Source organism: Pipra filicauda, unplaced genomic scaffold (assembly GCF_003945595.2).
Source record: "Pipra filicauda isolate LSUMZ 115617 unplaced genomic scaffold, ASM394559v2 scaffold120_size2142806_pilon, whole genome shotgun sequence".
Lineage (NCBI taxonomy): Eukaryota > Metazoa > Chordata > Aves > Passeriformes > Pipridae > Pipra > Pipra filicauda.
In genome coordinates this window covers 1554383-1578738 of record NW_024103663.1, presented here as the reverse complement: position 1 = coordinate 1578738, position 24356 = coordinate 1554383, and the positions used below count along the sequence as shown (strand labels likewise).

General features: G+C 48.0%; 1 protein-coding gene across 8 annotated transcripts in view; it reads right to left on the bottom strand.

Annotated features, from left to right (window-relative positions):
* The window catches only part of ACACA (acetyl-CoA carboxylase alpha), a 114706-nt gene that overhangs the window by 70930 nt on the left and 19420 nt on the right, over window positions 1–24356 (bottom strand). For all 8 annotated transcript variants that reach the window (XM_027751648.2, XM_027751651.2, XM_027751650.2 and 5 more), the window contains 24 exons: window positions 24010–24119; window positions 23482–23563; window positions 23029–23127; window positions 22193–22299; window positions 21384–21494; window positions 20969–21178; window positions 20339–20509; window positions 18673–18834; window positions 18218–18381; window positions 17320–17470; window positions 16760–16863; window positions 16152–16233; window positions 14937–15082; window positions 14134–14284; window positions 12697–12831; window positions 12177–12323; window positions 11498–11686; window positions 10824–10924; window positions 10629–10717; window positions 8831–8955; window positions 5483–5596; window positions 3880–3993; window positions 3156–3245; window positions 2588–2706 (listed from right to left, as the gene is read on the bottom strand). In XM_027751648.2, the coding sequence (XP_027607449.1) occupies window positions 2588–2706; window positions 3156–3245; window positions 3880–3993; window positions 5483–5596; window positions 8831–8955; window positions 10629–10717; window positions 10824–10924; window positions 11498–11686; window positions 12177–12323; window positions 12697–12831; window positions 14134–14284; window positions 14937–15082; window positions 16152–16233; window positions 16760–16863; window positions 17320–17470; window positions 18218–18381; window positions 18673–18834; window positions 20339–20509; window positions 20969–21178; window positions 21384–21494; window positions 22193–22299; window positions 23029–23127; window positions 23482–23563; window positions 24010–24119 (3073 nt within the window). The remainder of the gene's footprint in view (window positions 1–2587; window positions 2707–3155; window positions 3246–3879; window positions 3994–5482; window positions 5597–8830; window positions 8956–10628; window positions 10718–10823; window positions 10925–11497; window positions 11687–12176; window positions 12324–12696; window positions 12832–14133; window positions 14285–14936; window positions 15083–16151; window positions 16234–16759; window positions 16864–17319; window positions 17471–18217; window positions 18382–18672; window positions 18835–20338; window positions 20510–20968; window positions 21179–21383; window positions 21495–22192; window positions 22300–23028; window positions 23128–23481; window positions 23564–24009; window positions 24120–24356) is intronic.

Below are 24356 nucleotides of genomic sequence, written 5' to 3'. Positions count from 1 at the left end.
CTCCATTTGCTGCCAGATGGTGACACTGCACTGCTCATCTGCCCACAGTGGGCAGAAGGAATGCTGCTTGGATCTGGGAAGCCCTCGGTGATTTCCATTAGAAGCTGTTTTTCTCCCTAGGACTCTCCCTCACCGTCGGGATCGGGGTGGATTATTACAATAGGATGTTTTCTTTTAAACAAATAATTCCCCAAACAGCTTCTGCCCACAAAACCCACCAGGAGCAGGTTGCATTTCAGTGACTTTGTCAGCAGATTTAACACCTTTTTTGTCCTCTCTGCTTCCATTTAAAGCTTTCCTGTGGGCAGCTGATGGAAATCTTTCCATGGGCAAAAACACAAAGTCTGAGTCCAAGCTGTGATCAGGCAGCTCAGAAGTAGTGATTGGGATTGTTTCTGTCACAATTAAGTAAAGCCATAGCTGGGTTAAATACCAATAAAAAAAGAATTTAAATATAAATTCATAAATTTAATTAGAATTTAAACCATTATCAGTTTGCCATTTTCTCTACATGAACATTTGCTTCAGTAAAATTCGAGCTCTCAAAGGTTCACAGAAATCTGACACAAAAGGGACCAGGGTTTAAAAATATCTAACAAAGTGCTGAAAAATGTGTGGCATCATATAACACCAGTTCCAAAAGTGAACGCTCTCTTAAGGGCTCTGTGATATCTGCTCCTGGTTCACCAGCCCTGCAGAGCCTCAAGGGGCATTTTGGGATATTTTGGCTTTGGGGTTTGCCCTTGGAATGCATTTTTAGCTTTTCAGTCTAAAAGTTCGTGCTACAAAGATACAGCAAAGCATGTGATGAACACAGAACATGGTCAAAAACAACAAAAAAGACTTAAGCAGAACAATGTCAGAATTTTGGGATTTCTGTGTCTTGGGTTTAACACCAGGGGTGCTTTCAGAGCTCCTTAAATCCACACCCTCAGCCCCTGGGCACCCTGTGCTTCACCCTGGGCACACAACAGCCACGCCAGAGGGAGAGCAAGAAGCTGCATCAAGCACCAGGAGCCAAAATCATCCCTGGCAGGTGGAGGCACCTCAAAGGAGCAGAACCTTCCTCTTCAGGTGGTGAACAGGCCCCTGAAGCTGCTTCCCTCTGCACAAGGGCTGCGATGCATTTGTCACCCATCAGCAGCACCGATGGCTGAGGTGCAGAACTGAGCTCAGAACGTGGTCCCAGCCCGTTCAGTGCAAGGGGAGAGGAGATTGGAGGACAAAGAGCTGTTCCTGGAGCAGGAACAGTTCTCTCCCAGCTGACCTTGTCTGATTGTGTGCACAGAACAGGGCAGTGGGCAGCATGGGCAGGCCAAAAATCCCCGAGCAACAAAGGTAACTGAGGCCAGCAGAGAAGAGATGGAGAAAGAACGAGGGGGGAAGAGAGTATTATAAAGGGGTGCTAAAAATAGTATGCAATTATTGACAAATATTCCAGAAATGTAGGAACCAGATGAGCCCAAACTCATGTCCTGTCTGCAGCAGGAGTGGCTGGTGGGGCTGGCTGGGGACAGCCATTCATTTCCAGCAAACCAGGTCCTGGAAACCATTTCATGAAAGGTACTGATGGATTCCCAACGAAGCGAGACCGGACCCCACCAAAAATAAAATCGGGAAAAAGATGCTTGGAAACAAAGGAGGGAAAGAGCAGCGGTGCAGGAGCAGCACAGACCAACAGTGGCACCCGGTGGCCGCGGGGCCTCACTGCGGCCAGCACAGCCAAACATCAAATATCAGCTAAAACACCCTCCTGAGTGAGAAAACACAGCGACTGACTGACCTGGCAGAAGCTGGAGAAGCAACCTGGTCTAGTGGAAGGTTCCCTGCCCATGGAACAAGATGATCTTTAAGGTCCTTTCAACCCAAACCACTCTATGATTCAATGATTTGATTATTCTCTAAGTTCTGATAAGCGAGTTTTCTTTTTTTAAATGCACAAGAGATGCCACCCTTCTCTAGACAGGGCAACAAGAGCTGATGCTTTTGGCTGCAGTCATGAGAAATGCAAAATATTGACTAAAAAAAAAAAAAATCAAACTATGTCAATTCCAGCATTTTATATAAAACACTCAAACGTGCATCTTGGTCTGCTCCAAAAAAACATCTGCTACAGAAGATGTCACCTTATCCAGCAAAGCCAAGGGGGAAAGTAGAGCCAACACAAACAGAAAGGGCTGGCAGGAAGGGGACAGAGGCTGTTTTGACTGTTCTGTATTAAAGTTCTGAGTAATTGATTATTCTGTCTGGAACTGTATCTTTTGGAAGGCTTGGGATTCAGCCAGGACTGATGCTCTAGAGATAAGTTACTGCCCAAGCTGAAGTTAAAAATCAGAAAACACATGAAAACTGTATCATATTTAAATGAATCCAAACTGCACAAACTACAACCCCCAGCTCCTGAAGTTTTAAACAACTCAGGAGAAGGAACTGGGTAATGTAGGTTTTATCTTAAGAAATTTATGCATATTTGAGGCACTGGGGCTCTCCCTTTCTCCACCCATCCTATTGCAAATTATCTTTGCCAAGGCAGGATGAGCCCCTCACAGAGCTCCAGCTCCAAAGGCACCCGAAGACGGGATCTGACCTGTTGGGGTGGGAGGTGGGCAGCATGAACTGGAACTCCACCACGCAGGTGTTGTCCTTCAGCTGGCGGTGCTGGACACTGTTCAGCTCGTAGGCAATGTAGGCCCTCCGAACATACACCTGGGGACAGAGAGGCTGCATCAGCCCCACCCGGCTGGGGAAGCAGAGGGAGAAGGCAAATAACACACCGGAGACTTCAAAAATATTAAAAACCAAACAGGTGCCTCCAAATGAGTACCTAGATAGAACTCTAATTCACTGAGAATTTGAAGTTGTTCTTTTGAGGATGGCCAGTCTGGTAGGACAGAACAATCAGGATTATGACTCCATCCTCTGACAGCAGCTTCGCTTCTGCTTTCAACCACCTCAGACCTCTTCACACATAGATAGCTTGAATTTGAAATTTCAGTCAATTATGAACATTAATGCTGTTAAATGCCAGACTCCAAGTGTGCCCCATTCCACACAACCTACAGTTCTCTTGATCTTGCAGGGTAACAGTGCTCAAAACAAACCAAACCCACAGAAAAATTAAAAATACTCATTTTTTTCAATGGGAATAAACTTACCTCCAAAGCTGCCATTCTTACCACCTGGTTAGTGTGGTAGAAAAAGTTGGGGAGCACATCAAAGATGGATGTTTCGGATAAAATGAGTTTCTGGAAGAGATCACATTAGGCAGGGATTTAAAAGAGAACCATCTTGCAAACAGGGCCAGGTAAAAAATGAAAAACCCCAAATCAAGTCTGACTAGCTCTGATTTCCAAGCTTTTCCCATTGTTCATCAAGGATGATGGACTTTTTATATTAAATCGGAGAATATCTGAAGTTGGAAAGGACTCACAAGGATCACTGAGCTCCTCACAGGACCACCCAATGCTAAACCACACGATGAGCAGTGACATGCAGAAGCTCCTTGAGCTCTGGGCCACGACCACATCCCTGGGGAGCCTGTTCCAGTGCCCAACCACCCCCTCAAGTGAAGAACCTTTTCCTAATGTCCAATCTGAACTTCCCCTGGCACAGCTTCACTCCATTTCCTCGTGCCTGCTGACCAGAGAGAGGAGATCAGCACCTCTCCTCCACTGTCCCCTGTGAGGAAGGTGTAGACTGTCAAGAGGTGATTTTGATATCAGCGGAGGAACGAAAACAAAACAGGGGGCAAAAGCTGGAAACCAGACCAACACCACTGAAAGCCACAAGGACCTTGGGACTGGAGGTGAGATTTATTACAGAACCACGAAGATGAGCGAGAAGAAAGCAGGGGAGCGAGGAGAGGAGCGTGGCAGGTACCTGCAGGTTCTCGATGCAGAACTGGTGCCCGTACATGTCGATGGCGGACAGGAAGATGGACTCGACCTGGTTGTGCCGCAGCTCGTAGGAGGGCAGGTGGGAAGCGATGAGAACCTGGAAAACCACAAACACCAGGAGTGTCAGTGAGAGGAGCCACGCTGGGCCATGGGTGGGGGGCTCCATCCCTGAACCATTCCGCTCAATCCCTGAAGAGGCGACCGGTTCCTCCTGGGAATTCTGCAGCACCTGAGGGATGCTGCAAACTCCCTCCTCTCCCCAGCCTCATTTGTTTATCCGCTCTGTTTGTACCAGTGGCAATTCCCCACAGAGAAAAGGAACAGCTTCAATCAAGTTCCATCAGTGCATGTGATTTAGCAGTGCAGAGCAGTCCTGGGGATTGCCGGGCCGGCTGTTAATTGGGAAGCAGAGCTGGCAGGGAGCAGCTGTGGGAAGGCCCACGCAGAGCTCTGGAGCAGGGGAGACAACAGACACCAGTGCCAGGTATTAAATACCCGACATGAAGGATGCAGAGATAGAAAAGGGAAGCAGCTTGCAGGGAAAATGAAGTGAAAGAGCAGCACAGGGACTGCAGTACCCTCCCCAGTTGCTGCAGGAGAGGTTCAATAACAGAATGGTTCAAGGACACAAACACAACCCTGAAGGAAACAGAAGGTCACTGAGCAGCTTCAAACACCCCGTTCATTTTGAATAGTCAAGCTAAGAAATGAAAGGAGAGATCTCCAAAGTGTCAGCTTTCCTGCTTTAGACTTTTAGGTTGGAGATAGGGACTGTGGAATGAGAGAAGTGATCAGACTCCGGGGTCAGCGTTACCACAAAACCACTGCGCCCTCTCACCCCTTCCTGCAACAGAGGAAGAGTTAAACCAAACTGCTAAAGAAGAAGCTCACAGCAATATCTGTGTGGCCACATAACATTTAAATTAGTTCTGCACTACAGTCTCAGAACTGACAGTATCGAGTTTTTCCAATTATTTTCCTGTTAAAAAAAAATTCACAAAATGCAACTCAAAAGCTGGAAGAAACCAAAAGAGCAACATAATCCTTTGTGATAATTCCTTAGCAGCTGCAAAGAACATCTGGTTCTTGTGTAAATGGCTCTCTCTGTCCTCTATACACAGGGATCCACAATTGTAAGGCAGCTGAGGAACATGGAGAGCATGTCCTTGCTGTTCCTGCACAATCCAGGCAGGCTGTGCTGGTGAGTTTGCAGATGATAAAGCCACCAGGAGCCACAGTGACCATGTATTTCCACCTCCTCTGTCACACAAACCATTGGGCTACTCTCAATTCCCTCCTGTGTGAGCCAGACAAAACTTTTTGGAGGAGAAGGGACAAAGGAATGTATCTTAACTTTAAATATTACAGTGATCGGGAATCCACTGCAATCTTAGCCTGTCACCACAGTCAATCACTGGTTAATGAGCTTCACTGTCAAAGCTGCTCACAGTATCTACTCTCTCCATTTGAACAGTAATCAAAACAAACATCAAGAGATACAGACTTCCCAGAGGGGTGAGCTCCAGGCAGGAACAGTTCCATACTGAATCAGGGATCAGCTGGGATTGCTGGACACACTCCCTTACCTGCCGTGCCCGCAGGGCCACCTTGGCGTTGGTCGTCTTGCTGAGCTGGGTCAGCTCTGTCAGAATATTGATCAGCTCATCTGTCAAGGTGGGGTCACGGCCACAGAGTTGGTCCTGGCAATGAACAGAACAGGAAATTATTAGAACAAGAGGGAAACCACCTTCCATCCTCCCTCAAAGGAGTTCAAGCCTGGAATACATCCACACAACAAAACCAAAGAGCATAACTGCCAGTGTTAATGCTGTTCCAAAACTCTTCTGAATTCTTCCATTCAGTAAAATGCAACCAGTAAAGACTTTCTTCCAAAAATAGTTTTGATTTCCACCATGAATAATCCCACAGTCTTTGACTCTTCTTCTGAGCCTCCCACTCCCAAAGCTGAAAACCCTCTAGGAGCCTCTAACGTGTTCCTTCCACACAGCACTTAACAGCTTGTCTTGGTAAATTAATCATAGGAGGGAAATGTGAGATGAAACAGGAATTTGCCACGAGAAAGAGTTGGTGCCTTAAAGTTTTAAGATATTCTGAACACCTACAGTCTAGAAAAGGCCCTTTGAAGATCCAAGAAATAGAAAAGTATAAGAGGAGACCTCTGTGCAGCAGGTTAGATAGATAAGCCTGTCAGAGAAAATAAAGTAAAAACCAAACACAAATAACACAAGTCCCATAGACTGACTGACGAGAACAGCTCATGAGATTCCAAAGCTAAAGAGCTTTTCCCCCACATTGCTCTTGATCCCTTTCTCTCTGACCCCACTCAAGCACAATGGCACCTCTAGGAACAATGACACAGGTCTCTCAGGGAGAGACCCAAATCCCTCTGATTAAAAAAATCTAAGCTCCTAACTCTGATCAGGTTGCTGTCCCCTCCTAACCAGTCTTGGGCCAGCAAACGTTGCAGTGATTGCTCCCAAAGAAAGTTTTGTGCATTTATCCACTCCAGGACACTGTGGGAATTCACAGTGAATAATTCAAGAACTGCCTTGGTCGGATTTGAAACACAAATTCCAGGGTGTTGTAATGTTGCTGCTCCAGGTAACAGAAATCCGACAGGACACGGGACTCCTGCCATGCCACCAGCCATTCCTCCTGCTAAGGCAGGTGTGTGCATAGAGCAGCCAGTTAAGTACAGAAAATGAACATATAACAACAAATCACACTGTATTTCAACAAATATATGAAGGATGAAGTAGTTCCCACCCTGCCTTAGGAGCCTGCTGGCTACAAAAGGTGAATGATGGCAGCACAGCACTATTATTAAAACCATCCTCGGAGCCGCTTGTTAGTAATGGATTCCTGGGATACATCAATAACAGCCACAGAGGCATCGAGGTACTTGGACATGTCGCTGCCCTTGGACAAACTTAACCCACCCCACAGAAACATCTTGGCCACCCATAAAACACCACAGCCTCCACCATGGTGACACCAAACGCGCCACCGGGTCCCTTGGACGTGAAGAGTCAGATGGAAGAGGAGTGACCGTTGTTTGTTTCCCAGCATGTTCCGAAACTCAGGGGAAGCCAGCTGTGCCATGGGTGACCAAAGGCACATCGCCCCTCCTGAGCCCCTGTTCCCACTCCAGAGAAGTCCCTGAGACACCCACGAGGGCAGACCCCGTGGCAAGGCGGCACCGCGCTGGCAGCGGCCGCTCCAGCAGCACTCGGGTCACCCAGAAGGGTTCTTCCACCTCCGCTGTTTCAAATTCCAGCAAACTGGGACGTTGGCCTTTACTTGAGCAGAAATAACTGACAGCGGTGGGAAGAGCGACCACACAGGAAGGGAAAAGGGAAAGCTCCTTGAGGCCTCCCCGCACGCCCCTCGCTCCCTCAGACGGCCAAGGCAGGGCCCAGCGAGGCCCTGCCTCCCCGACACGGCCTGTGCAAGGGGCAACGAGCCAGGCCAAAAGTTTCGGTCCCATTTTAGCAAGAAACAATCGGGATGACAACAACAGAATACAGCCGGGCGCTGGCGCCGCGCTGGCTTCGCCTGCTCCGATTGGCAAAGGCAGCAGCGAAGCCTCAAACCAGCTCTTTGACAAGGGCTAACGCCTCGCCGGCACCCCTGTGTAATTACACACTTGAGTGACTGGACTCTGAAGAAAATTGAAGGCCTGAGCTGAGAACAGCTGCCATTTTCTCTCTCCATCACGCCAGCATGATTACTTGAGAAATGAACAGCCCCGGCTCAAAGCTACTCCAGAATTCTCAGAGGAAATATGGCTCCGTGTTCAAATAATGAGATTCTTAAGGCAAGCGTTACTTACAATCACACCACACACCAAAAAGGGAAAGGGGAGGAAAAGAGGGGAAAAAGGAGAGCCAGAAAGAAAGAATTCCAGGGTACTTCCATCTTACAAATGAGAATTTAAGAAACCCAGTCTCGGCCTAGGAAAATTATGATACTTCATTTGCTTTGGAGAGTTATTTTGTGGATGGCTACTTAGGATATATTTTTGGCAGTAACAGACCATATTATGTTTGTAAAATAAAAGAAGAAAGAAAACGAATTTGGGGAAAAAGAAGAGACAGTATTGGAATCAGCCTCTTAAAAAGCAGGACACCCAAATCCAGTCTGTTGGAAATCGTGTTGTAGCAAAATTCATCCTGCCTTGAGGAAGGTGAGCGCTCGTTCTGCATCAAAGCATCATGTGAGACAAGGATTCTTTGGCCCATTTTAGGAAACAGCAAAAAGAGACAGGCCTCAATCGGGTTTTTTTAATTATTTTTTCTGGGAATGTAATTTACTGGGAGTTTTACCCATTAGAGTGGGAATGAAGTTAATGAGGACTGAGAATTTTCATGGAGTAACAAGCCAGAAGAACACAAGAAGGAGATGGTGGCACGAGGATTCCTTGTGTTTCTGAGGTGGAATCTATGTCTGACCAAGATAAATTCCAGCCCCAGGAGATTCCCATTCCCTCTGTAAGCCCCTGAACAGCCACACACATCCTAAGGGGCAAAGGTCTGATCTGGAGTGACCAACTCTGGGCTGACACTGAGCCCTGCCAGAGTCCTTCGTGCAGCCCAAGGACAGCCAGTCCAAAAGCACCACTGCAGACCCCAGACAAGACTTTCTGGGACTCCACCCAGGGAGAAGGAATCACTGCCAAACCTGTAAGACCAAACTATGGCTCAGCAAGGAAGAGCCCTCAGGGGCCTCGATACGGGCTGATGCCATTCACTGCCCATCTCCCTTCCTTAGCAAAGAAGGACCATAAAAATCTTGCTGCTACTACAGAATTACCACCACAAAAAGAAACCACCTGCTTTTCGTGGGTTTGAGCTGCCAATGCAGTACCTTTCCAAGCATCCCACACACAGGGAGCAGCAGCAGCAGCCACTTACAATGAGCATTGTAACCAGCAGGTTCTTCTTGGTGACCTGGGCGTGTGAGAAGATGTAGTTCAACACCGCGTTCATGTCGCTTTTGTTCTCCTCCCGAAGGGTGAAGACACACTTGTCATAGTGACCTGCAAGCAGAAATGCACAATTTTTTCCCCAGTCTTCACACCTCTGTGTCAAGGAATACAAGTTACTGATGTGTCTTTATCTTTCTACGTATATTTTTTAATAATCTCCTTTGCATGGTACCTGAAGGGAGTTGACAAGAAAGATGGAGAGAGACTATTGCCAAGGGCCTGGAGTGATAGGACAGGGCGGAATGGCTTCACACTGCCAGAGGGCAGGGTTAGATTGGATTTTGGGATGAAATTCTTCCCTCTGAAGGTGTGGAGGCTCTGACACAGGCTGCCCAGAGAAGCTGTGGCTGCCCCATCCCTGCAAGTGTCCAAGGTCGGGTTGGACGGGGCTTGGAGCAACCTGGGCTAGTGGAAGATGTCCCTGCCCATGGCAGGGGGTGGAACTGGATGGTCTTTAAGGTCCCTTCCAACCTAAACCATTCTATGGTCCACACAATCCATTTTGGGAAGGAAGCATTCCCACCACCACAAACTGCAAACTTTAATTCAAACATCCTACTCTTATTAAACAGCTCCTACACCAAATGCCTCCTTCGTGAGCAATACAGAGAGGAATGGTTGGCTCAGACTTTCATTCAAATGACAACTGGAATGAAATAACAGCAAAAAGCCTTGCACCATCCTCTACTGTCAGCAAATTGAAGTGGAAATGAACCTGCAGTAGCATTAGGCTGGTGCAGGTAATGGAGCAGGACAAAAGAAGAGTGGAATCTGAACTACCTGTAAGAGCCAGAGCCTTGGAATTAGCCAGGGCTTCATTGCCATCTTGTGCCTGGATACAGCAGTGCAAGGCATTGATTTCACCTCAGCTTCAGACTGAGCTCAGGGACAGCAAACAGCTTCCTGGCACTTTACAGCAGGTAACTCAGTGACTTTTGGTTTTACTGCACTTGATTTCCTCACCATAGAACTTAACAAAAAGGCAAGACAGAACTAAATTATGTGGTGAATTTAAATAGGTTTTCTGATTCCAGTTTTTCCTGCAGATGCGCAGAAATCAGGAAATACAAATCAAGCTTCCAACGTGAAGATTCTACACGTGGAATATCCAAGCAGGGGAATTCACCAGTGGTGGGTCACTGCTGACAGAGTCAGGGAGGGAAAACTGCTTCACCTCTGATCTGGAACAAGCAGAGACCACACAGAGTGGCTCAGCCTTAGTGAGCTCAGTGAGAGACCAGAAATGGCAACACAACTCATAATTCAGCAAGTCTATCTTTTCACTCCAGGTCATACAAAAGTCCTCAATTAAAGGATCAGGAACTCCTATGGAAGTTATTTGTTTGAAGTTACAAGGAAAAGGAGCATTTCTACACTGAAAAGAGACCAGAATCACATCATGACAGAGCAGGATAACCAGAATCATTCCAGTGGCACGGGATGTAAAAGAAGAAGGACAAACCACCAGAGGAAAACCAGCAGAACAGACAGATCTGGAGTGGAGTTTGTCATTTGCCTCTTGAACACTCTTACCATGAAAACTCAAAGGGGACAGAAGCTCCTCTACAAAAGCCAGGATCCGACTGCAGACCCTTGAAAACAAGCCTGTGCAGTTCACCCTCACCATGAAGTCGGAGTAAACCGCCTCAAAGGGGCCCAATGTGGACTTTCTGGGACCAAGTATGGCTTCAGAAATCAAATCCTTGGTGTGCTCAGACACTCACCGTGCTGGAACTGAGTCTCCACCTTCAGGTACTGACGGAGCAGATCCATCACCACGGCCTTCATGTGGCCCCGGATCCCACTGCGGTACCTGCAGAAACCCAGCACGGAGTGAGCCTGCTTGAACACACAACCCCTGCCTCCCCCGCTGTGGGGAGGAGCTCACATTTTGCAGGACACCCCTGGAAATGGCTCACCTCTGCACGAGCTGCACAATGCTCTGAGTGTTCATGAAGAAAACCTCCCGCTCCGACTTGCGGTTCAGGGTGGCGGCGTGGCTGTCCAGGATATTGGCAATCTGCAAGACAGCAACCACATGACAGTCCCGGTTCTGGATGGGATCATCTGGCTGAAGAGCCAGCAGAGAGTCTGAGAACTTCCAGGCACACCAGAGAGAGCTCCAGCAGAGTCCAGTAAAAGCCAAAGCCTTACACTGCTGAGGAAGTTAATGACCCAACAATGACACAAGAATCAACGCATGATTTATACAGTGGAGAAATCATCCTCCAACATCTCTTGACCTGGTCAGGTCTTCCTTGGCTGCAGTTATTCTTTTTTAAGGTGCAAATTGCACTGCAGCACATGTACCAGGCAAAAAGCAAACAAACAAATGCCCACAAAGCCACTGGTGAGATTAAAGTGTTTCTAAACCGCCTGTTTAAAGCTACACCGAGCAGGGAACACATACCCTTCAGCACAGAGGAAGGAGACAAGCCTTTAAGTTCAAGTGATACAGGTAAGCATCTTTCATCATGAAGATCCCACGTTCCAACACACCTTTCAGGTTCAATTAATCTCCAGGTAATTTAAAGGAACCTTCTGCCCCAACACAAATCAACTTTTATCCCCCTCTAGAAGCGTGGTTGATCACCTGTTGGCTGGGAAACTGGCAGAGGACTGATGTGATGTTGCTGGCATATTGGGCCATCTCTTTCTTGATGGACTTCTCTACATTGGGTGGGATCCGCCCAGACACACTGGTCATGATGTCCTGAAGTTCCAGCAGAGGCAAAGATGGATCTCTCAGAGTCTTCATCAGTCGCTCCACCCAGCCTTTCACCTACAGAGACAAGGCAGTGTAAAGACAAGTATGAGGAAGAGAATAAGCAGCAAGAAGGGAAAAAAGGAAAGGGGACTCTCCCATCTGGACATCAGAAGGAATTTCTGGGTGGAGTCCCCATCCCTGAAGTTGTTCAGGATACGACTGCACATGGCACACAGTGCTCTGGTCTGGTTGATAAGGTGGGTCACAGGTTGGTCTCCATGGTCCTGGAGGTCTCTTCCAACCTAATTGATTCTATGATTCTGCTGTGACTAGACCTCTCCAAGAGAGAAGGACATGGATGCACGAGGTGTGCTTGGACCCTGTGAGATCTTCCTCTCTGGTGAGACTGACCACAAGAAGTCTAAGCAAACCCAGCTGAGCTGGCCACAGCAGGGCACCACTGCCCTGACTCTGGGTCCTCTGGCTGTGACAGGCAAATTGGCCAACCCTGCCCTGAGCTGAAAGAATATTGTGCTCTGGCTCTGCAACAAGAAGCACCCAGTACCTTGCTGCTGAAGAAGGGCTCTGGCAGGCAGTACCCGTTCATCACATTGACCAGGTTATCCAGCACGTAATGGAAGATGCGATGGAGTTTCTCCCCTCTGAGTGCTGTGCTCTGGATCTGGGGCAGGGTACCCGTGTGCAGCTCAGCCTGGAACAACAACAGTGGCACTGACCCCCCTCTGTGGCATCAGCCAGGGGGGCAATGTCCAGGCACCCTCAACTGGAGCCTCAGATTTAGTTTGGAAGGATTCCCAGAGCGGAAAAGGCACTTGGTTGAGAGACACAAACCCACATTAGTACTGAGGTAAGAAGAGACAACAGGAATGGTAGAATTATCCTGAATCAGAGAGAGAGAGAATAATCTGAGTCCAGTCCTCAACTGAGACAAATGAATGGTGAAGTGACAATTCCAGTACAATGCACAAATGGGAAACTGGTTCACTGGACCATCTCGTACCACTCTCAACATCACTCCCCTATTAAAAACCCCAACAACATCTGTGCTTCCTGCAACTCCTCACCTGCTGAACCCTGCTGGGATCATCCAGCTGGAGCTTGGCAATCACACAGCCTGGGTCCAGGACTGCCCCTGGCCGTTTGACATAGTGGATGCAGCCTGATTCCCCTGCTGATACCGTCATCACCATTTTCATTACCTGCACAAGGAAAACAGGTTACACACTCAGCTTCCATGTGCCCCAAAATGGTTCTAGTCTTGGGAGGCAGTGTCCCACCACAGACAGACCTACATGAGCAGCTTGGCATTCAGGCTTTCCCAAAAGCTTACAAACACACACACTGGGAACAAACCCAAACACTAAGGTGAATGGGAGAACCAAATAATTGGCCACAAATCAGTGCAGCATGAAACCATCCTCAGGAATGTCACCTGCTCCATGCTGCCAGAACCAACGGGGACCCAGGAAGGTCCCACACTCAGCACAATGAACAAAGCAGACAATTTACTGCTGCAGCTGTTGGACTCCAAAGGCTCCTCTCAAAAGCTACAGCAACACCTTCACTTTGAGCAGAGGGAACCAGGGTCACCTTCTAGAGCCCTCAGACAGTTCTTCCCAGACAGAAAGGCTTTCTTAGATCAACCATGGAAGCTCCTGCCTTTGGAGTAGAAGGGTTGGGCACGGGGGAACCAGCTTGGTTCTACCCTTACTATGCTCTACCCAACTGGGAGCACAGGGACTGTGTAGGTGGTTCCCTCTCAGCCATGACCCTGTTGCAGTGTAAAAGCACTTACATAAAATAACTGGATCTGTGTCTTGATATTTTTCTCCTACACATTATCCCCAAGTGGTTTAATTGCCCCTCTGTCATCACACACCCTCCCCTCCCTCAAATCTGTTTTGAGCCACACACTCCTACACAACCCCTCGTGCTTTCCTCACCGAGATGCAGAAATTGCTCATCCTCCTCCTCTGGAAGAGTTAAGTAACTTCCAAGGGAGAAGGGAGGAGTGACACTTATTAACTCATCCGATCAACCTGATAAATGATCAGGTAATCAGAGAAGTCTTAGTTTCTTACTTAATCCTGGCACATAAGTCTGCTTCTGAGTCTGTGTTAGTACTACAGGTGGAAGGTCTGGGGCTTTTCACTGGACACCTGCTCCTGCTCCTACAATGGTCTTCTTCACCACCGCTGGAAAACACGTGGATCCCACTCTCCCTTGGAATCACAGCAAGATGACAACCATGGTCTCACTGCTGAGAAATTCTGCTTAGCACTGAGTGTACAGTCATTAACACTCCAGTTTCAGCTGTTCAGTAATTTTCTCCCCACTCCATCACTCTCACTGATTCCTGCTTTAGTCCAGGTTAAAACACGGACAAAACTTGGAAAGGAAGTGCTGTGAATTATCCCTCGTGCTCAACCCCCGGTTCCAAAGCATTTAATATCCCTCCCCCTCAGCTGGGCAGCCAAGTCAGTTCTTTGAGACTCTTTTACCTCGATTTCTGCAAAGCACTGGCCTGCAAACACGTGTCCCCCATCCTCCACCACGTACTGGATCAGCTTCCCCGCCGAAGGCGAGCGCAGGATGGAGGGATCGTTCTCCTTCTCAAACACACACGTCTTGTTCCCTATAGTGATGCGGTACCTAGGAAAGAGTGGGACAAATCACTGCCACAGAATTCCCTGGGGAAGGCAGGGCAAGGGGGAAATGCATTCTCTCTTTCCCTATTCTAGCTCAAAATAAAACTGAAGGAAAACACCTCAACCAACTGAGAGGTGGAGATTCTGTAGTATTTCAAGCCCAAAAGTTATCCAACATCTTTGTCCTCCTGACCAATTTGTTAAGTTTCCAGGAACAGAACCCAGCAGGTGGAGCAAAGGTTCACATTCCAGACTGGGGATTTTCTGGTCTCACTGCTGTGATCCTTGCAGGGAATTTTGAGGGAATGCACTGAAACAGCACATCTTGTCTCTATTTCTAAGGCAGCTGTGGAGTTTCAAGGATTTTAAAGATTTTCATGTTCTGGTTTTCGGTTTTTTATAATCCCAAAGGGCATTTTCGAAGAACCAGCAGAGGAACAGGGACTCCACATTGGTGCACATTCAGATCTTCCTTCTAACACTAACCAAGATCTGCTCTCCAGGTGAAGGCAACTTCTCCCTTTAAACTCATCCACAACATACCTAGGAACCTCTTCCTAAGAGAGAATTCCATTCCCAGCTGATCTTTGGGAGGCATAAAGTTACAAGTACACCCAAGTTTGACTTGTATGTAAATGTTAAACATTAATCTGTACCTGTCCACTTCTTCTTTCATGTAGGTGGTGTAGCTGCTGCCATCATAGGAGAGGAGCAGTCCCCCATCACTCAGCCTGTGCACATCCACTTCCACACAGGAGTTGTTCATGATCACCACGTAGGAATTGGGAGACTGCCGGGTCACCTGCAGGTCCACAGGAATGGCAAATATCCCATGAATTAAACACAGCATTGAGAGTGCCTTAGTTGCCACAACACACAGTTTTCCAAGCGTTGCAATAGTGGGAATTGAAGAAGGGGAACAGAGACATTTGTTTTCATGTAAAAAAATTTGGGGTCATAAAGCCAAGCATTTGGCAGTCAGGAGATGCCAGAACTAATGCTGTCCATGAATCTCAATTTAATCCTCTCACACTCAAGGTCTGACTGTGGAGGTTTGATTGTGCAATCATGGATCATTTCTTCACCCTGATCTACGGATGAGTCACGGTCGCGTACTAAAACTGCATAATGGAGGAGAGAATTTGGGGGGAAAACAGAGAGACTCTCCCACAGGGAAAGCAACAAATGCTCTCCCTAGAGAGAGGGATCCTATCACAGTCTCTGCCCCAGAGCTCCTTTCTGAAGGTGGGTAAATGCCTTAAAGAAACTTCAGCTGCTGCTCAGTGCCTCTGTTCCTCATCAGAGGGGTGCCAAGATGAAACCAGGGAGGTGCAGGGGTGCAGAACACTCAGAACTGCAAAAACCAGCATATGGTCACATCTACAAAAACTTCACCATCCCAAATGTGCCCAAGGAAGCTAATGAAGATTGCACAGGCAACCTTAAGTCTTATATTTCCTAACTTTTGCATGTCTGGTTTCACAATATCGGGTTTTGCACTCAGTAAAGAAAGAGCAACAGTAAAGAAACAAATTGCTACAAATTCTGTCACGTTGATGGGTGAAAAACCACATATTCAGAAACATCAACTGAAAGTTTTGGTCAACCTGTAGCAGTTTTGCCTATAACAAAGTAATTTTCACCCTACCCAGAGCATTTCTTGACTCCAAGAGGTTGAAATGTTTAAAGAGATACGGGAATGGAAAGATGGGATGGGGTGTTATCATAAGGGAGGTTATACTGATTTCTTCACCCACTGAAGCAGAGAAAATAAACCCTGTTCAGGTGTAATTCCCATAATTACACGTTCTACAAAGACTAAGCCAGAGCAGCACACACAGGAGGATGGTTTTCCCCACTGTCCATCGTACCTTCAGCACATACTTCTTTCCCTCATAGATGAGTTCCACGTCCACAGTGTTCAGCAGGGTATGAGCAGGCAAGACTTGGCCCCTGGGAAGAGAAGTACAAAACAAAACTGATCTTCCACAAGCCACCAAACAGCTACCAGGGGTCCAAATGGGTTCAAAGATGCATGCAAGGAATTGGGAAACGGCAGCAGAGAAATGGGAGAAGGTTTTTATAGAGTCTCTTCTTAGGAGAGACATTTATCAGTTTGACAACGTGAGCCCATCTCCCCCCAGCTACACAGGCTGGCTTTGCTCTCTTTTCCATTCACCCAGGGGTGATTCAAGATTCCCTAATGCTGCCCTAGCAGCACACAGAGAAAGAACTCCATGTTTCTGAGCCATTTCCTGGAGCTTCTGCCAAAACTGCCAGAAACCAAACCCATCTGTGCAAACAGCAGGGGATATTTTGGGGAAATGCACAGATACCTGCCAGCTTTCTCAGGCCAGCGGAAAAACAGCTTCTTGGGGCAGTGAACAGTCAGCAAATAACAAGCCCTGAGTATTTCTGGACTGGATTGAACGAAACTTGTAAGTCAGAGCTAATTACTAGAGAGCACTTGTGCTTTTACCTTTCCAGGGAGTGCAGGAAGTTGGAGACGCTGTTCCGTAAGCTCACGTCAGCCACGTGCAGAGCCCCACACACCACTCCCAGCATGGTGTCAGGCCTCTCAGCCTGAAAAGAGGGGACACAGGGCAGAGTCACACCTCCTTCAGCTTCAGCCCAGTCTGGAGACCGGACAAGAATCACCAGTCTCAGCTTTATTTTTGATTCATGGCCACCATCTCTTTAAAGTTTAGTTGCTGTAGCAGCCACATAAACTCTGCACAGAAGCAATTACCTCTGTAATTCCTTAAAATTACATCTTTTTCTTCCTGGATCAAATCTTGAGACTCCAAAACACTTGTCTTAATTCCCACATGCACTAAAGATGCTTTTCTGGCCAACTTTAAGACCAACTTTCCCCAGCAGGCACAACCTGGGGTTTTGATATACATAAGAATTAAGGCCAGTGAAAATTCATTAAGTGGACATTAACCACTCCTAAATCCTCATGCTTTTGCATCAGCACACAGCAAGCCCTTCCCCTCCTCTTTCCCATGTGTATTCCTGCAAGGAAAGCAGCTGGACCTGCACTTTCTCAGCGATGAGCCGGTCCAGCCAGCCCGTGTCGATGCGGTTCTGCTGGAAGCTCTCCGTTTCCAGCAGCTTGATCAAGTACTCCACAGTGGTTCGGAAGTCCCCTCGGATGGACAGCTCCTTCAAAGCCACCACCATGTTTCTGAAAGGGAAAAGAATCCCTCTTATCTATCCCATGCTAACGGTGATGTGCAAGCTGGCAGCTCCAGACAGCTCCCTGTGAGCTGCTGGCAAAAGCAGCCTGAAGGGAAGAGCAGAGCACGTGCACTGGAGCAAGGCCCTGGATGGCATGTTTGGGAATGAGAGAATATTGATCTTCTTCAGCCTGCTGCTGGTGTGAAGAAGAGCAGCTCAGTGGGATCAGGAGTTCCCCCTGCTATCACCACCCAGGCACCCCCCACGTGTCAGAGGTGTACAGCACACTTGGTCTCCATCTCACCCAGAAGGATTAAAAACATGGAAGACAAGTCTGACAACCCTGTCCTAGGACCAGATGCTTTAATATTCCACACCACAAGGGCACTCAATGGTTTACAAACCATCCTAGGGCATCAGCATAACAAGTCAGCAATGTTTTTCCTGTTAGAAGTCTTCACCTGAACACTTCAAAGAGGTTCTTCCAGCAGCAGGGATGCAAGGCAGGGATGAAAGAGGCAGGAAAAGAGGAAAGAAAATTAAGCAAAAAGTGTAGAAATGTAAGTGCAACATAGTGGAATTGCAAAGCAAGAGGGATGAGAAGCCTGACCATGATGTGGAAAACAAGGTATAGAGAGGGAAACTTCTCTTAAAACTCCTAGGAGTAAGGAGTCTTGTTTTTCCATGGCAGTTTGGATCAAAGAGCACAAAACTAAGCAATTTCCAAGGCTCTACCACATTTCTGACTACTCACGAAATGGCTTCTTCACGATTTTCTCCCCAGGAGAAGCAGTGACCAAACTGAGAATCAGCAAACTCATGGAGCCCTCCTGCAGCAGCAACACTGAAATAGCCCCAGACGTTCTTATTGCTGCGGAAATTCAGCTCCTGAACTGTTCCAGAACTGGGCTTAAATCCCTGTAAAGACAGACAGACATTGCTCTACATCCTAAGGAAAAAGTAAATAACCCAGAATTAGGGAAGCAATTAGAGTTCTGAAGGCTCTTAGAACACCTCTTAGTGCTGCAACCTGATATACACATAAATAAGTTCTGGCTGTGTCTAACCAGAGCCCAGAGAACCATCAGCCAAGTGAGGTAAGGGAAGAACCTTTTGAATTTGCTGCCAAAATTTTCAGGAGCAGCAGCAGGGATTGACCCAAGGTGTGAAGTCTGTGGTGAGCAGTAACTACAGAATTTAAGGCCTCACCTCATCAGGATTCTCACTGGTGATCCGTGCAGCGATGACATGGCCACGGGGACTGGGGACATGGGCTGAATTCTCAAAATCAATGGTTGTGTCTCCCCATGGAGAAACACCATACATCACCCGGATATCCTTGATCCTGTGGAGGGGGACACCCATGGCAATCTAAGGAGAAAAAGAAATATTAAAAGAAACCACCACTAAGTTTCTCTCCTCGCAGACCTGAACATTCCCATTTCCCAGGACAGCTGAGCTCAGTGTAATATCCACCTTAAGCCCTTCAGTCAGTATTTTCCATTGACTGATTAAAAGGCTCCAGGGAAAGCAGACGGTGCTAGGTCAGCTGAGGATGGGCATTAGGCCTGTTAAAAATACACTGAGGTCCCAGTGAGACAGGAGGGTCCTAAGTGGTTATAGGAAACCGTGGAATTTTGCAACTACAAACCGTGGAGAGAGTAACCTGCAGAACCAGCTGCTGGCTGCATCTTATGGAGTAAAGTCCCACTTATTCTGTTCATTAGTTGGAGGCTTTTTATAGATAGAGTTCAAAAATGAAGTGGAAAAGCACCTAGAGCCCTAATATGGTGTGAGGGGACTGTGGCATTCCCTCACTGCTGGAAAAGCTTGGGGCTGGGAAGAGGGAGGGAGCTGGGCAGCACACAGGAGTTCAGGGGGACACACATGGGACAGACAACAACTGCTTTCTGCAGGACCTGTGAGGGATCCCCTCGTGACTTTGGGAAACTTCAAACAACTGCTGAGCTTGCTGAAAGATGAAAAATCCAGTTGTCTGTTCTGTTTTCCCTCCTTTTGTCCTAGGAACTCTGGGCAGAGGCTGCTGTCCCTCGGGGGCGGAGTGGGCAACGCTCTGCCCAGAACTGGCACTGCAGCCTCAGAAGCCAACTCATTCACAAAGGAATTTCAGAGCCTATAGTTGAACTATTCATGGTCAAAGCTTGTCAAGACAGGCTTTCTTCCCCACCTTTCTTTAACCTTTCCTTAAATCAGTTTTCCCATTCAGTGTTTTATTCTCCTCTTGCTTCCCTTCACACTCCTTTTACCTTAAGGCCGACCAGGAGAAACAATTAGAAGGTAACCTGCCTTTGCTTTCCAACAGCAGGGATGCATAAATATTTTTGGATACTGAATGAAGCTTTGCTCCAGCTGAGAAAGTACCAAAATGGGCCTTGGACTTATTGGGGATTTTTGCTGAAGAGGAAATGTGTGGGAGTCACGTATCACCTACCTGCACATGGGATATAGGTTACATGGGATTGTAGAGCTCTCTAATGTGTCCTTTGTGTTCTCTCCTCTATCAGCACCAAGACCTAGAGATCTGTACCATGTCAGTGTGTGATCCAGCTCTAACCCAGCACCCAGCTGGGCTCAGACAAGAGCCCTCCCCACTTGTTTCACTAAGCGTTCAGCAGAACAGGTTTTTCATGCTCAGGTCTCTTCCAGGTACCACTGATCAAACACTTCTGAAAGCCTCCAAGAGCACAGGGCCCTGCCCCTGGCTCACCTGGAGCACAGGGCCCTGCCCCTGGCTCACCTGGAGCACAGGGCCCTGCCCCTGGCTCACCTGGAGCACAGGACCTGCCCCTGGCTCACCTGGAGCACAGGACCTGCCCCTGGCTCACCTGGAGCACAGGACCTGCCCCTGGCTCACCTGGAGCTGTGCTGCAGGCAGGTTGACATCAGCCACCATCTCTGTGCAGGGATGCTCCACTTGCAGGCGGGGGTTGAGCTCCAGGAAGTAGAAGCTGCCATCCTGGCTGTACAGGTACTCCACAGTGCCTGCACTCACGTATCCCACCATTTTGGCAAGCTTCACAGCACACTAGGACACGGGGAAAAAACAGGATTTCACTTCCAGGCCTCGTGCTCAGTTACCTGCACCCTGTTCATCCGCCCCATCCACTTCAGAACTTTGCTGGCGTTCTGAAACACCCCAAAGCTTGTACCAGGCCTGAGACCTGCACTCAGCACTAGACAATTCACACAACTCCTGCAGCTTGCTTTTAATGTGATAACACACATTTAAACCACACTTCTCTCCCATTTTGGGGGTGCAAACATCTTTGAAGGGAGCTCTACTGCTGTCTGTGAGGACATGGGACTGTCAGCGTGGAAAGGTGAGTGGCTGCCCACACCAAGCAGTTTAAGACACACAACTCCACGTCGCTCTTTTAAAAAAGAGTCAACAGTGCACAAGTCTAGTGAGGTAAAATAAAAGCAAGAAGTCCTGCCTGTTTCTGGAGCCTGACCAGGAGAAGGGAACCTGCAGAGCCACCCTCACCTGCTCCATGTGCTCAAACACTGTGGAAGTTGCAATAGAGGCAGGAGCCTCCTCGATGATCTTCTGGTGCCTGCGCTGCACGGAGCAGTCCCGGCCGAAGAGGGAGATGGCATTGCCATACTGGTCTGCCAGGATCTGCACCTCCAGGTGCCTGGACTGCTTGGCCAGTCTCATCACAAAGATGGGAGAGCCCGGCACTTCAGTCTGGACCTACAGCAGAGACACAAGGAACAGGCAGAGCACCTCTGGTAAACACCCGTCTCGGTCACAACCAGCCCAAGTCACTTCTGGAGCGAGGAACATCCACGTTATTTCCCCTGGGCCACCCAAAGCTCAGTCATTTGCTACAGTGGCCTCAGAATCACCCAACCTGAACATTTAGAACAAGGTAGCACAAACCAAGGGGAAAAGTTACCTGTCTGAACAGACTGGGGAAGTCATCTGCATTGTTAACTTTCCTGATTCCTTTTCCTCCTCCTCCTTCAGAAGCCTTGATCATCACAGGGTAGCCAACCTCCTCAGCAGCCTGGCCAAGATGGGCAGAAAAAGAGGGGTAAGTACAAAAAGGCAGCAGAATCAAGTTGAAAAGATCATTATTTCCCTGTTGATTCACATCCAAGCTTCCACATCTGACTCTATTTAGCAACCAATGGGATAGAACCCAAATCAGCAGGGATTTTGTGACTACAGAGAACTCTGGCCTCTCAAAGTGATCACGAAATCTTTTGTCAGTGCTTCAGTGCCAGTAAATTTACAAACTGACTGGATTTTGTACAATACAGAAAATCAGTAAGCTAGGTAAAACAGAAAAAAAATCATATACTCCACCCCCTCTCTTCCCAAAAGAAAACTCCACATCCTGTATTGTGCCAGGAATATTTCTTATTCTAGAAATCTTCCTCAGGGAAGGATGAAATCAAGTGTGAGGTCATGGATCTTTATTAAAAACCTTCTTCCTGCATTAAACAAGAGCTAGAAGAGAGCCTTTAATGAAACACAGCCTTGGTCCCAGATTTTGCCTCTTTCTGCTAATTCTCACCTAATTCTGCAGGCTGGGCCCAAAGATGTGTGAAAGATCACTTCCCAGCTTCCAAGCCCCAGCTCTGAGGCTGCAGCCCAGTCCCACAGTTTGCACTCCCAACAGAAGCAAATTCAGCCTCCAGCTCTCCCCAGGTGTGCAGGCATAGCCCCTCAAACACCTCCAAACACCCCCAGAACACCCACCCGCAGCCCGTCGTCCGCGTCCTTCACGTAGCCCTTCTCGTAGAGCTCCTGGGGAACGTTCAGGATACGCTTCTGGAGGTCGTTTTCCTGCCAGTCCACTCGGAGACCTGAAAGACAAACACCACCCTCCTGGCTCCCCGTGCTGCAGGGCTCAGAGAGAACCCACGTGTGGGACATGGGGGACACGAACAGCAGCGACAGCTCCACGAGGAACCAGGCTGGAAGCACCCAAAAAAGGGAGAATGTGGAAGGTAAACAGACATTCCTCGTTTCTGGGGAGCAGATCTTTTCATCCAACACATTACATCCCCCTCCATCTACCTGTGAGAAGCAGGTTGTTATTTACAGTGTTTTGAAAGGCCAGAGAGCTTCCACGGAAGCAGAGTATGGGCTGTGGGCTCCAAAACTGCACACAGTCATGGAATGGTCTGGGTTGGAAGGGACTTTAAGATCATCTCTTTCCAACCCCCTGCCATGAGCAGGGACACCTTCCACTAGACCAGGTTGCTCTAAGCCCTGGGTGTATCAGGTGAGCCCATGAGCATAAGCTGTACTCTAAGAAACAACCTTTTCCATGTTTCCTCACCTCTCCAAATCCCTCCTACCTGTCCTCCCCTGCATGCTGCCAATTCCTCCTACCACCCTCCATGCTCACTCCATCACTGATGTAACTGCTTCCAAGTGTGGTGGGCAAATACCACTAACTTGAAACCCTGAACAGATAGAACATCCCTAGGAACACATTTCTGAGCACAGAGCTCCTTAAAAATTAGACATGTTGAAGGGGAAAAAAAATTAGGATGATCTTGATAAGCACAGGGCAAATTCCTTCTTACCACTGCCACTCCAAGGAAGGGTCGGAATGCCGGCGGTCTGAGCCACGATGGAAGAAGCAATTTTATCTCCTAAGGCCCACATGGCTTGGCTTGGAGGACCTGCAAAGAGCAAAGACAACGCATGAGAGAGACATGAGCAAAATCAAACATGAGGGAAATGTCCAGAAGTCTAATTTAGGTAAAACTCCACTCTTCCCATAAAACTGAACCTCTTTAAAATGAGAACAGGGACATTCAGGAAATCTTTTCTGATTCCTTATCTCAGTATTCAAAGATATGCTGGAGAACTTGCCCCTTCTTCCATACAAGGACCACTGTAAAGAACAGATCATCCGTCTTGCCCTTGCAAACCATTCCTCAGGGCTCTCTTTTACACTCAGGATTTTCTATCTCACTAAACCTGCCCATCTTAAAGTAAGGACCAGACATCAGACCAGCAGTGTATCTCCTCACCCATGAAAGCAATCCCGTTTTTGTGCAGGAGTTCTGGCAGTTTAGGGTTCTCAGATGCATGGCCCCAGCCAGCCCACACAGCCTGCAGGAGAAAACAGCATAATTCACCCTTTGTTGGAGGAAAACAAGCAAGTGAGCAGAAACAGAAGCACTTCAGGTCGTTTTTTCCCTCACTGAAAATACCCTCAGAACATTCAAAAGTCAGACCAGTTCCTGAACTACATGGTGTGTTTGGTTTAAAGGCTGTCTTGTATCTTGTAGGCAAGTCCAAGCAGGCTGCTGCAGCAACCTGCTGAGGAGGAACTGGGTGCAGGAAAGGGAAAGGGTGAAGGGAACCTCCCATCTCCTGCAGATATTCCTACTGGGAGATCACTGCACTGCAACATGCATTGCCTTTGGGTGCTGATACAGGTTTGTAATTTCAATTTCTTTGTCCTGCCTTGTTCACCAGATACCACTTGTTACTGAAGGAGAGAAGATTGCTCGGTGTTGCCTCCTGTTCTGGAAAGTATCTGTGACACTTCTCACCTGCACTGGAATCCTCTTGGCAATGTCAAGGATGAGTTCCACGTTTGCATAGTTGTTGTTGTTGGGTCCCCCTGGAACGGGCACGTAGTGATCTGCCATTTTAATATACTCTGCAACACAAAGTAGGTCTCATTTAGGTTGCAAATCTAACAACAGTACTTGGTCTAAAACTCCCTAAAATCTGCAGTTATGGAAGTATCACAGAGTCACAGAATCACTGAGATTGGAAAAGCCCTCCCAGACCATGGAGTCCAACCTGTGATCATTCCCCACCTTGTCCCCCAGCCCAGAGCACTGAGTGCCATGGTCAGTCCTGCCTTAGACACCTCTGGGGCTGGGGACTCCAC